This window comes from Macrotis lagotis, chromosome 6, assembly GCF_037893015.1.
Source record: "Macrotis lagotis isolate mMagLag1 chromosome 6, bilby.v1.9.chrom.fasta, whole genome shotgun sequence".
Classification (NCBI taxonomy): domain Eukaryota; kingdom Metazoa; phylum Chordata; class Mammalia; order Peramelemorphia; family Peramelidae; genus Macrotis; species Macrotis lagotis.
The window spans coordinates 53863563-53874374 of NC_133663.1; the positions used below are offsets into that span (position 1 = coordinate 53863563).

Here is a 10812-nt window from a genome sequence, read left to right on the forward strand (position 1 = left end):
ATTTAAAAAAGAACAAAACATCTTTGTACTAATTCCTAATTTACCATACACGATAAGATCAAGGATTTGAACACAATATGCTGAAATTGCAATATGTCATCAGAATTTTTATCTTTTACTAAATGTTACCTATATCTCAAAGGTGAAAAACAATTTTCAAATATAAGCTACAAGGAAAGTTTTAATCTTCAACTATAGAATTCTGTAGTCATACTCTTATTAAACATTTTAACTATGTTTACATCAGCTACAGATTTTTAAAATCCATACTCTTCATAGAATATGTATAACTTGAGCTGCATCTTGTGAAAGATGAGTTGCAAGGGAAGCAGGGCAGTGCAGGCAGTTAAGAGGAGAGAGAGTAGTGGACTTTGAACATCTGAAAGAATACATGTGTCAAAGATAATAAATTTCTTGGGAATTATTCCTAAGAAGAGAACCTGTATCTATGGATAGAAGTTCTCAGGGAGAAGCAGTTCAATTTGCTACTAAATGAATAACCGAGTAGAATACCTTGAAAGAAATGAGTTTTCCGTTACTAGAATTGTTTGAAAAGAGACTAGATGACTCCTTTTCACAAATGTCATAGAAGGTATTCCTTCCAAAACAAAGATCATATAATTCTGCTGGAAATAATGGTGACACTAGAATAATATCTCCTCTATTTCACAGTCAATAAGTAAATCCCTACAAGGAAGAAGTTTGGAGCACAAGCTGCAGACAAAAGATTAGGGTCTGGAACCCAGGACTAAGAATACAGAATAGACTACCAAATCAGACAACGAGCTAAGATAGAGGTGTCATGACAAGGGAAAAAAACATTAGGAGGAAGTGGGTCTTCTGAGTCTTTTGAAGGGGTTAACTTCCTTTACCTTTCTAAGCCCTGTCACTTATAATTCCCACTTAAGCTAAAAAGAGACACAGAGCCTGTGGCAAGATTCATACTCACTGCTTTTTTTGTCCTAATTGTGAAAGAGAAATTTCAGATATCAAGGGTAAAGGATCAAAATTCTCAAATCATGCATGGAAAACAATCTGTAAATAAGCTATGTGTTCAAGGTCTTTTTTTTCCCACTGTAGACTGGTACCATGAAGCCAATAATTCTGGTACCCATCCACAAAACTGAGGGCATCCCTCTCAGTCAAAAGGTCAGTTCAGTCACTAAGAGCCCTTTTGGATGCCTCAAAGCATCTAATGAACAATCTGGAAAGTACTTAACTTACACTAAGGGAGTTAATTTGCTTGGGAAGAGAATCCATTGGAATATGATTCTTCAAGTAAAAAAAAGGTTTTGAGGAAGAATAAATAGGTGTTCATGGGCATGGTAGCTACTCTGCTGATTCAAATCTGATTTTAAAAATCTAAATTAAAAAAATATTTAAGAGTACTAACTACTATACTTGGTCTTGATGATCGTTTTGGTCGATGATTAAGTAGTATATCAACAGCTCCCACTACTTCAGAGTCGATAGCCACCAAAAGTGCATCTGTGGACTTTAAAAAAAAAAGGTTAAAATGAAATTAGAAAATATAAAAAAGGTAAACTATTCCTTAGTAGTTTCAGAACTACAACTAGTTTAACTCTACTAATTTTTAAAAACTGTATTACATACAGTAATAATGAATATTAAAAAATTATCAATTGTATGTTTACTTGCTTTAGCTTATTTCTATGGCTACAACATGTTATTTCTGTCCCTGCTTCAGTTCATAAGCTGATTAAGTAACTGATACTTGACTAATGGGGCTATTCCCTGTGAAACTATGCTGATCCACACAGCACTAAAAGTTAAATTTTTTTCCAAGATCTTTACTTTTTAACTAGGGATCAAAAGAATCTTAAAAGTTCAAATCATTATAAAAGAAACTGCCAAGAACTATTACTGAACATAAAGTACTCTTATTTATTTTAGTGAAATTAATCATTGATGCAGCCCATGAGAATGTAAAAAATGGAAAATACATTCTCACCAAGGTAAAAACTTTCTATTCTTATTGATAAAATGCATATAGTTAACTAAGTGCTACCAATCTGACAATATGAAGCATAAATTACAAAGATCAGACTTCTGGGACCATTAAAGATAGAAAGAGAAAAACAGAACTTGAAAATCACTATCTTCCAACTTATACCCTAATATGGCATTTAGTCTCATCTGGAGCAAAAAGTAAGCAAGAAGCTACTAAAGTTTGGGGCCTTCAAATCCCCAGAGATTCACAGACCTCTAGAGGATCATGCCAATATAATGACAGATAAATGAAAAGAACAGGAGGAAGAGGTTTAGGAGGAAAAACATAAGCACAATAGTAAACTAGCCTAACAAAATGTCCTACTAATATATAATATTTTTATATTTCAAATTCTTAAAATATTTCAAAAGTTGTTCACTACATTGGACAATTAAAAACCAATTACAAATCTCTTTCTTGAGTCTTAGAAGGGAACACATGTTTTATATATTTTATAATCACTCCATAAGCTTAGGAAATATCCACTAAGTAAAATTAAGCTTCCCTTTATTTCACCTAAGGATCCAAAAGTAAACTGGGCTACCTAACATCTGGACCAAATGATCATTTCGTCTCCTTGCAGAAAGACACAGAGAAAAATGAACCTGCTTAGACCCTTCCTACATCACTATAAAAATCCCTGCTTGACACATCTGGCCTCCTGTTGATAATTCTCACATTACCCTCTCTCTTCCCATCTCCAAAACAAAAACAAACAAAAATGTTATAAAGCAAAGATGTCATATTCAAGAAAGGAGTGAGAAGACCCATTGTTGCTTTTTTTCAGTCTCGAGCCTATGTTAAACAGGGCAAAATATTATTTCACTATCTTTCTGATGTTTTGCAAACATTGCTTTCTTTTCAATTTCAACAATTACTACTCTACAACTAACCAATGAACACTGAAGCAAATACAAATAAATAAAATGAACAATTAAAATTTTAACCCACTTAACTGGCAATCATACAACCATAATCTAGCCACCTCAATCATTTGGAAGACAGTCATAAATAGAGGGAAAGAAAGTAAAAATAAATAAATGCATGCTATGCCCCCTAAAATGTGGATTCATATTCAAAATTGATTGGAAATTGTATGGAAAATTAAGTTGTTCTTAAAATCAAGTGCTAACTGTTGCTGGCAGATGGACAATGGACTAGAAGCAAAGATGGGGAAGGAAGGTTGCTAGATGTTGACACACTGAGAAATGATTAATAAGAGTGAGAAAGGATAAAGCAGACTGACAGCAGACTAAGACCACTTAATGAAAGGACTAACATCTCAATAACCCCTAAAGGATTAGTATTATGTAAAAATACAATTGAGTAGGTCACACAACAGAAATCACTGCATTAGATACAGCACAATAGTTCATGATCGTGTATCTGATTTTTCAAGGTTAATTTTGTTTCAAAATAAGCTGATTTTTCTAGTAATGGAAACACAAGCCTAATCCAAAAGATATATTCTTTTTAAGAAGAGACAAGTTCACAATATAGTTTATAATATGTAAAAATGCCTAAGGAATAAACTTTATTTCTATATTTCCTTATTTTTATAGAGAATATACTAGAACCAAAAGTTAGATAAATTACTATATTAACCACTTTGTAACAAGAGATATCTTCCTTGGTGTAATTCTATCTCAAAAGGCTATATAAGTATTTAAATATATGAATATGCAACATTTTCCACTAACTTTGTCTCCAAAATTTCCCCACATAGCAGTATTCTCATATCTGTTTTAATGTGTACATTCTTATTGAAACAACCAAGGCCATTCTCTCCAACTCAAGACTATCTCTACATACATTCCAGCATTCTTTTTTTTTAAGTTTTTGCAAGGCAATGGGTTAAGTGACTTGCCCAAGGCCACACAGCTAGGTAATTATTAATTGTCTTGAGGTCACATTTGAACTCAGGTTCTCCTGACTCCAAGGCCGGTGCTCTATCCACTTTGCCACCTAGCTGACCCTTTCTTGTATTCTTTCCCACAGAAATGTTCTTTCTTCAAAGTTACCTCACTCTTCACCTCTGCTGCTAATCTCATTGCTCTCTTCCTTTTCTCTAAAAGTTTTTCTTTTTTTTTCTAGAATTATATTCTTTCAAGTTTCTCCCTCTTCTTTAGTTCCTTTCTTCTACCAGCACATCCAGATTTCCTCTACCTTGAAAAAAGATTTCCCTTAATCCTCCTGCTTTCTTTACTTACTATCTAGTTATCTTTCCTCCTTTTTAACTGTCAAATTTCTAAAAGGAGTGATCTATACCTTCAATCTTTTCCCTCATTATCCATTTATTCCTTAATAATAACTGACATTTCTATAGCACTTTAAGGATTATAAAGTATTCCTTAATATAATATTGATTCCTCTCTTTTGTAGTGTTAACTATACTCTTGAAACTCATCAATGGCCTTACAATCAACCCAGAGGTTACTCAATTCTCATTCTCCCTGTCCTTTCACACTTGAGAATGTGAACCACTTTATATTTCATTAAATTCTCTCCCTGGGGGGCGGCTAGGTGGCATAGTGGATAGAGCACCGGCCTTGGAGTCAGGAGTACCTAGGTTCAAATCTGGTCTCAGACACTTAATAATTACCTAGCTGTGTGGCCTTGGGCAAGCCACTTAACCCCATTTGCCTTGCCAAAAAAAAAAAACCTTAAAAAAAATTTCTCTCCCTGGCAAGGATGCTTGATTATCCCCTACCTCTTACTAAATTATTTTCTGTATTTTTTGCTGTTTTTTTTCCTTATTAGGCCTTTCAAATATGGATGTCCTCCCCCCCCAACAGAGTCCTTCAACATGACCTCCCTACAATCTCTTCAGTGAAGATCTCATTCAATTATTCCAGTTTCAAATATCACTTCCATGTAAAAGACCCTCACATTTTTACCTCTATCTCTGACTTTTTTCCCCAGATTTAGTTATACAATCTCTAAATCTCTTGGAATCTCTACTTTGGCATCTCTCTTTTGGCTGAAACTTAAAATGCCTAAAATCAAAGTAACATCACCCTTAAGACATCCCACCTTCTCCTTTTTGATTTATGCTAAGTTTCATCAACATCAAAGTCATCCAAGTTCAAAAGTTTCAAGTCATCTATGACTTTTCCCTCTCCTTCATATCTCTTCTCTTCCTCCCCTTGCCCCACATATATTCACCAACTTCTAATGATCCTTACTATATAAAATCTATCACATTTATTCTTTCCCTTAAATTCATAACACCAACATTATAGTTCTGACCCTCATTACTTCAAACTTCAAATATTATTCTATCTTCCACAAATTCATCAGATTAATCTTTCTAATATATAATTATTTTATCATATTTTCCTGTTCGGAAAACATCAATAGCTCCCAGTGCCTGAAGGATAAAATTTCAAACACATTAGGATGGCCTTTCAGATCCTCTAGAATTTGGCCCCAAATAGGTTTTGTTTTTTTTTGGCAAGGCAAATGGGGTTAAGTGGCTTGCCCAAGGCCACACAGCTAGGTAATTATTAAGTGTCTGAGGCTGGATTTGAACCCAGGTACTCCTGACTCCAGGGCCGGTGCTTTATCCACTGCGCCACCTAGCCGCCCCCCACTGCGCCACCTAGCCGCCCCCCCCAAATAGTTTTTAAAGTAATATTTTCCACTGCTCTCTAGTTCCAAACAGGTATTATACGCTGTCTTTAGATGCATAATTTGTAATTCTTCTCTCCACACATTTGTTCTCCTCACTTCTCTCAACTTACCTTCAAGATTCAATTTAATTTCCACTCCCTTCACAAAGCCTTTTTTAACCATCCCAAATCACAGTAATTTTGTTATTTAAATTCCTATTCTTTTAACATTCATCAAATGTGCTCTTATACCTATATGCCTTACATTTCTAACCATGTCCTTTACAGTAAGTTCCTTTAAGGTAGGAACTATGTTTTTCATTTCTTTTTAACATCCACTTATAATAGGGCCTTGCTCATTAATTTTTGCTAACTTATGAGTATGTAAGTAAGTTAAGTGGTATAAACATACACACATATAAAAACAATACATGTGTTTTTATATGCACAGATAAATGCAGTAAAAAATCATTTTTTCCAGCATCATCAAGGAAATGAAATGTCCCTCATAACTAAAATTTCCAAATAACTGAATTTTATCCTCTAAATATTTCTTTTATCTTAATTCCTTTTCATGTAAAACCTTTTCTAAAATCTATTCTATATTTCCTCATCTTCTTAAATGTTTGTGTTGTTCTCATCACACTCAATTTGGATCAATGTACAACATGGAAACAAAATAAAGACTGACAGATTGCTTTCCGTGGGGGGGTGGGGGAGGGAGGTAAGATTGGGGGGAAAATTGTAAAACTCAAATAATATCTTTAATAAAAATAAATTTAAAAAACGTTTGTGCTGTTCAGGATGACTCTGAGGTAATATATACCTTGCCCCAATCACACAAGTCAAAAAGAAGACCTGAACCAAAGACTCACTAAATTTGAAGTCATTCCAAGCTGCCTCTCAAGTCTGTCTGTATCTAAGTATGTATGCATCTGCAAGTGCATTATATGCATATGTATTGTACACATCACCTAATTCATATATATATATATATATATATATATATATATATAATATATATAAACTTTCATATAGATAGATAGATATATATAGATAGATATAGATATGCTTATCTGGTCTACCATAGCTAATCTACTCATACTGTATAAATATATAATAAAGATACATATAGGCAAATATGTACAATTCCTAGTCTTCAACTTTTTTTCTAATCAAATATTTTGTACTGTTATACATAAAGCTAAGAGACATAATTATAATAAAACACTAAAGACTGATTTCATAAATCATATGTGTAAAACAATTTCTTTATCATCATACTACCTAATTTCATCATGCATACACTTGTAGACAATTCATTTGAAGCATTAAATTTCATTAAAACCTAACTGAAACAGAGAAAAGCAATAGCAAGTTATTTTGGACCTCTAACTGAATTCTCCCAGGACTTGATAAATATATATTCTTACTCCTGTCCTCCTACCTGCACTGATTTGAAGACAAATGGAAAAGGTCAAATTTTCTACGAAAAGATCATTCACCTTGATCTGTGACCAAACAGATAAGATTTCAGGCAAAAAAAAAAAAAGAAAGAAAAGAAAATTTTATAAAAGTTAACATGAAAAAAATGGTCAAAATGGAAACAGTTTTATAAGACAGTGATAAAATTTGCAATTACAACACTAAAATTGTCTTGGGATACAGAAAACTTTTTTCTCCTAATTCTAGAGAAATATTCATGAGAACAAACTGTATTACTAAGCTCTCTGATAAAAACATAAAAATAAAATGGAATCCTTTAGCATATCAATCATGTTATTATGACCACATCCTATATAATACAACTGAGAGAAATTAAAAGGAAACTGGAAGTAGAGAAATCAAGCACTAAACTATATGCAGTTCCTATGAGGAAAGATATTTTTGTTTTTATATTTGTAAAAATGAATCAGAAATCAAGACAAGAAAACTCAAAAACCTAGAATACCTGAGTTATTTCAATTATTAAATAAAATTATTTAGCCTTGTACCTGACAACCGTAGTCCAAAAGAAGCTGCAGAATATCCAAGTTTTCGTTTTCAATAGTTATGGTAACGGCATTCCTCCCAAGCACATCTACGCAATTTATGTTCATGTCACCGGCACTGTTTTCCTCCAACAGCTTTTTAACCATATAATAGTCACCTAAATAACCAATATACAAGCATGATTTAATATCCATAGCAAATTAAACAGTGAATGGCTGTAAAAATAAATATAGTTAATTATTTCACTGATTTAAGATACTAAAAAAGTACATTAATTTTATTAGAGAAAACCCTAATACAAATATAAAAAAGAAAAATCTGAGTATTTTCTTGCTCAGAATAAATTACCATCTCATATAAAAAAACCCTATTGATGCAGACTATATTAAAAATAAAAACCAAGAAATTTAAATGGAACAAAAAGCAAAACATTCAGATACAGAAGAGAATTTTTTAGATTTTTTAAAAATGTAAGTCAATGGGTTAAATGACTTGCCCAAGGTCACACAGTTAGTTATTAAGTGTCTGAGGCCAAATTTGAACTCAGATCCTCCTGACTCCAGGGCCGGCGCTCTATCCACTGCGCCACCAAGCTGCCCTAATAGAGGAGAATTAAAAAATAACTTTGAAAAGTTGGACCACTTTATTACTATATGAAAAATTTAATTCAGTTATGTCTAAAGTCACATATATTCAGATAAACAAAGTTAAGATGAAGGTCCCTATTAATAAAAAGAGAGCAAGAATATTAAAAGAAAAAATGTAGTATGAAAATACAAGGGAAAAGTTAAAAATCTAGAGTAAAGAGGTCATCTTTCAAAACCATTATCAGAGGTTAGAAAAAAGCTCAGAAATGGGGCAACTAGGTGGCACAGTGGATAGAGCGCCGGCCCTGGAGTCAGGAGTACCTGAGTTCAAATCCCGCCTCAGACACTTAATAATTACCTAGTTGTATGGCCTTGGGCAAGCCACTTAACCCCACTGCCTTGCAAAAACCTAAAAAAAAAAGCTCAGAAAGTACTCAAAGGCATAAAACTAGTTAGCGGCTGTAAAAAACTCAGTTTTTGAACTAACCAAATTTAACTAATGACTAAAGAAAATATATAATGGTTAGGATATGGAATAATGAGTGTTAATATCTCAGAAAGTCATCTAAGTAAGCTAGAAATCTGATATATTCTGTCAAGAAAAATACAAACTCAAGATTACAAAGAAAAAAATCATTTAATTATCTTATACATTTAACTATTAAAAAATAATCAAACAGAACATGTAAAACAAAAGATAATGGTTTAACCAACCTGTTAGCCTTTAATGAGGCAGAATTACATGAATTAAAAAAATTAGCACCAAAAACAATTTTATGTCTTCTTCCCAAGCTTATCTTGGAATTCCATCATCTTTGATCATTTTTATATCATTCTTTCTTTTACTTAATATATACGTTCAGTGTGTATACAATGCTGATAGTACTAATTTCATTCTAAAATATGTCATAAAAGTCTTTTCATATTTCCTTGAAATGTTTCATACTTCTATTTACAACACAAAAAATATCCCATTACATTGACATATAACAATTTATTCAACGGTGTATAGGTAAATGTTTAACAACTGGCTCTCTAAAAAGGCACAAATATTTTAGTTTAATTTTCATTGTTAACATTTTCTTCATCACTTATATTAAACCTAGACAATAATCAAACTAGTAAATCAAGCCCTAATGTATAGCTTGTCAATCTCAAGGTATAAATGTGCACATTGAAAATTTAAAAATTGGCTCTTACAAACTCAAAAGAACTGGCTCTATTAGCCATTCTCCATTTTCAATAGCTTCCAGTTTTTTTGTTATAAAACAGTTATGAGTATGCTTATAAAGGTAATATAATCACATATAGATCAAGTTTTTTCCTAATATTCTTGGGCTAGAACCCTAGCAATACATTTGATGGGTGGAAAGGCAAATCAGTTTTTTTGTTTAGATACTACTTATTGCCATTTCTTAGCACCCACCAAAAATATATTATTTTGTCCATTTCTCACATCTCCACAAACACTAGATTTTATCTTTTAAATTATATTTTTATCATTCTACAGAATAAGGAGTCTTAAGATTATGAATTTGCATTTCTAAGATCAACAAATTTGGGGCATCCTTTCACGTGTTTATATAATTTTTAATAAACAACCTAGTCCTTGGGACAGTGTTTCACTGAGAAATGTATTTATATATGGCTCTAGAGAAGACAACTCCTTTGAGATTCTGGGTGTTGAACTTCTGACACATTTTCTGTAAATATTTTTCTTCAACCTTTTCTTTTAAAGAAATTTAAAAAAAATTATTTCCTTACATCACTTAGTTTAGGGGCAAAAAATTCCCCTCTTCCTTCAGGTTGAATTCTTTCCAGTGACAAATTAATTATGCAAAAACAGCCAAAAAGGGCCCCAACTAAAAATGGAGACTACATATTTCATCCAAGTAATGATCAAACTAGCAGTGCCTTAAGAATGGAGTATGATTCATTATCTTCATTATTTCTTCTCTCTCTCTCTCTCTCTCTCTCTCTTCATTAGTTATTTTTCAGTTAAACAAAGTTAAACTACCTTTTAGTGACATTTTTATTTACATTGTTGTAGTTATTGTGAATAACATTCTTATAACTTTACTTTTCTAGGGTTTTTTTTTTTTAGGTCTTTGCAAGACAAATGGGGTTAAGTGGCTTGCCCAAGGCCACACAGATAGGTGCTCCAGGGCCGGTGCTTTATCCACTGCACTACCTAGCCGGTCTATAACTTTACTTTTCAACAGGTCATGTAAAAAGTTACAGGTTACTCTAATTCCTCATTTTCATCATGTCATAGCCTACAACAATATTCCATTACATGTGGTTGTGGAATAAATGCCAACCTTTGATTGGCAATCAGATTGTTCAAAGTTTTAAATTGGATCATAAACATGTTAAAGAGAGTTTCTGCAAAACTGACACGAAGATACACTAAACACATCTCCCTTTACTTCAAGTCTGATGGAGGGCAATTTTTTTAAATGGAAGTACTTATGAAGATTTGACTTCTTTAATTCATTTACCATAGCTTTTTCAGTCATTTCCCTTCCATTAAGAAATTGCTTTTTCTTTAGCAAAATCCTTTAATCTCTATATCACCAAACCCATTTGTTTTGTCTCTGCTGATTTCTTC

The 10812-nt window shown here is 32.6% G+C and overlaps 1 protein-coding gene across 4 annotated transcripts in view; it reads right to left on the reverse strand.

Moving 5' to 3' along the window:
• TRPC1 (transient receptor potential cation channel subfamily C member 1) overlaps positions 1 to 10812 on the reverse strand; it is a 72604-nt gene that overhangs the window by 50419 nt on the left and 11373 nt on the right. For 2 of the 4 annotated variants that reach the window (XM_074191147.1, XM_074191149.1), the window contains exons 2-3: positions 7617 to 7771; positions 1394 to 1495 (exon numbers count right to left, since the gene is read on the reverse strand). In XM_074191147.1, the coding sequence (XP_074047248.1) occupies positions 1394 to 1495; positions 7617 to 7771 (257 nt within the window). Of the gene's footprint in view, positions 1 to 1393; positions 1496 to 7616; positions 7772 to 10812 lie in introns of those variants that run through there. The other 2 variants (XM_074191150.1, XM_074191148.1) reach the window with 2 other exon arrangements.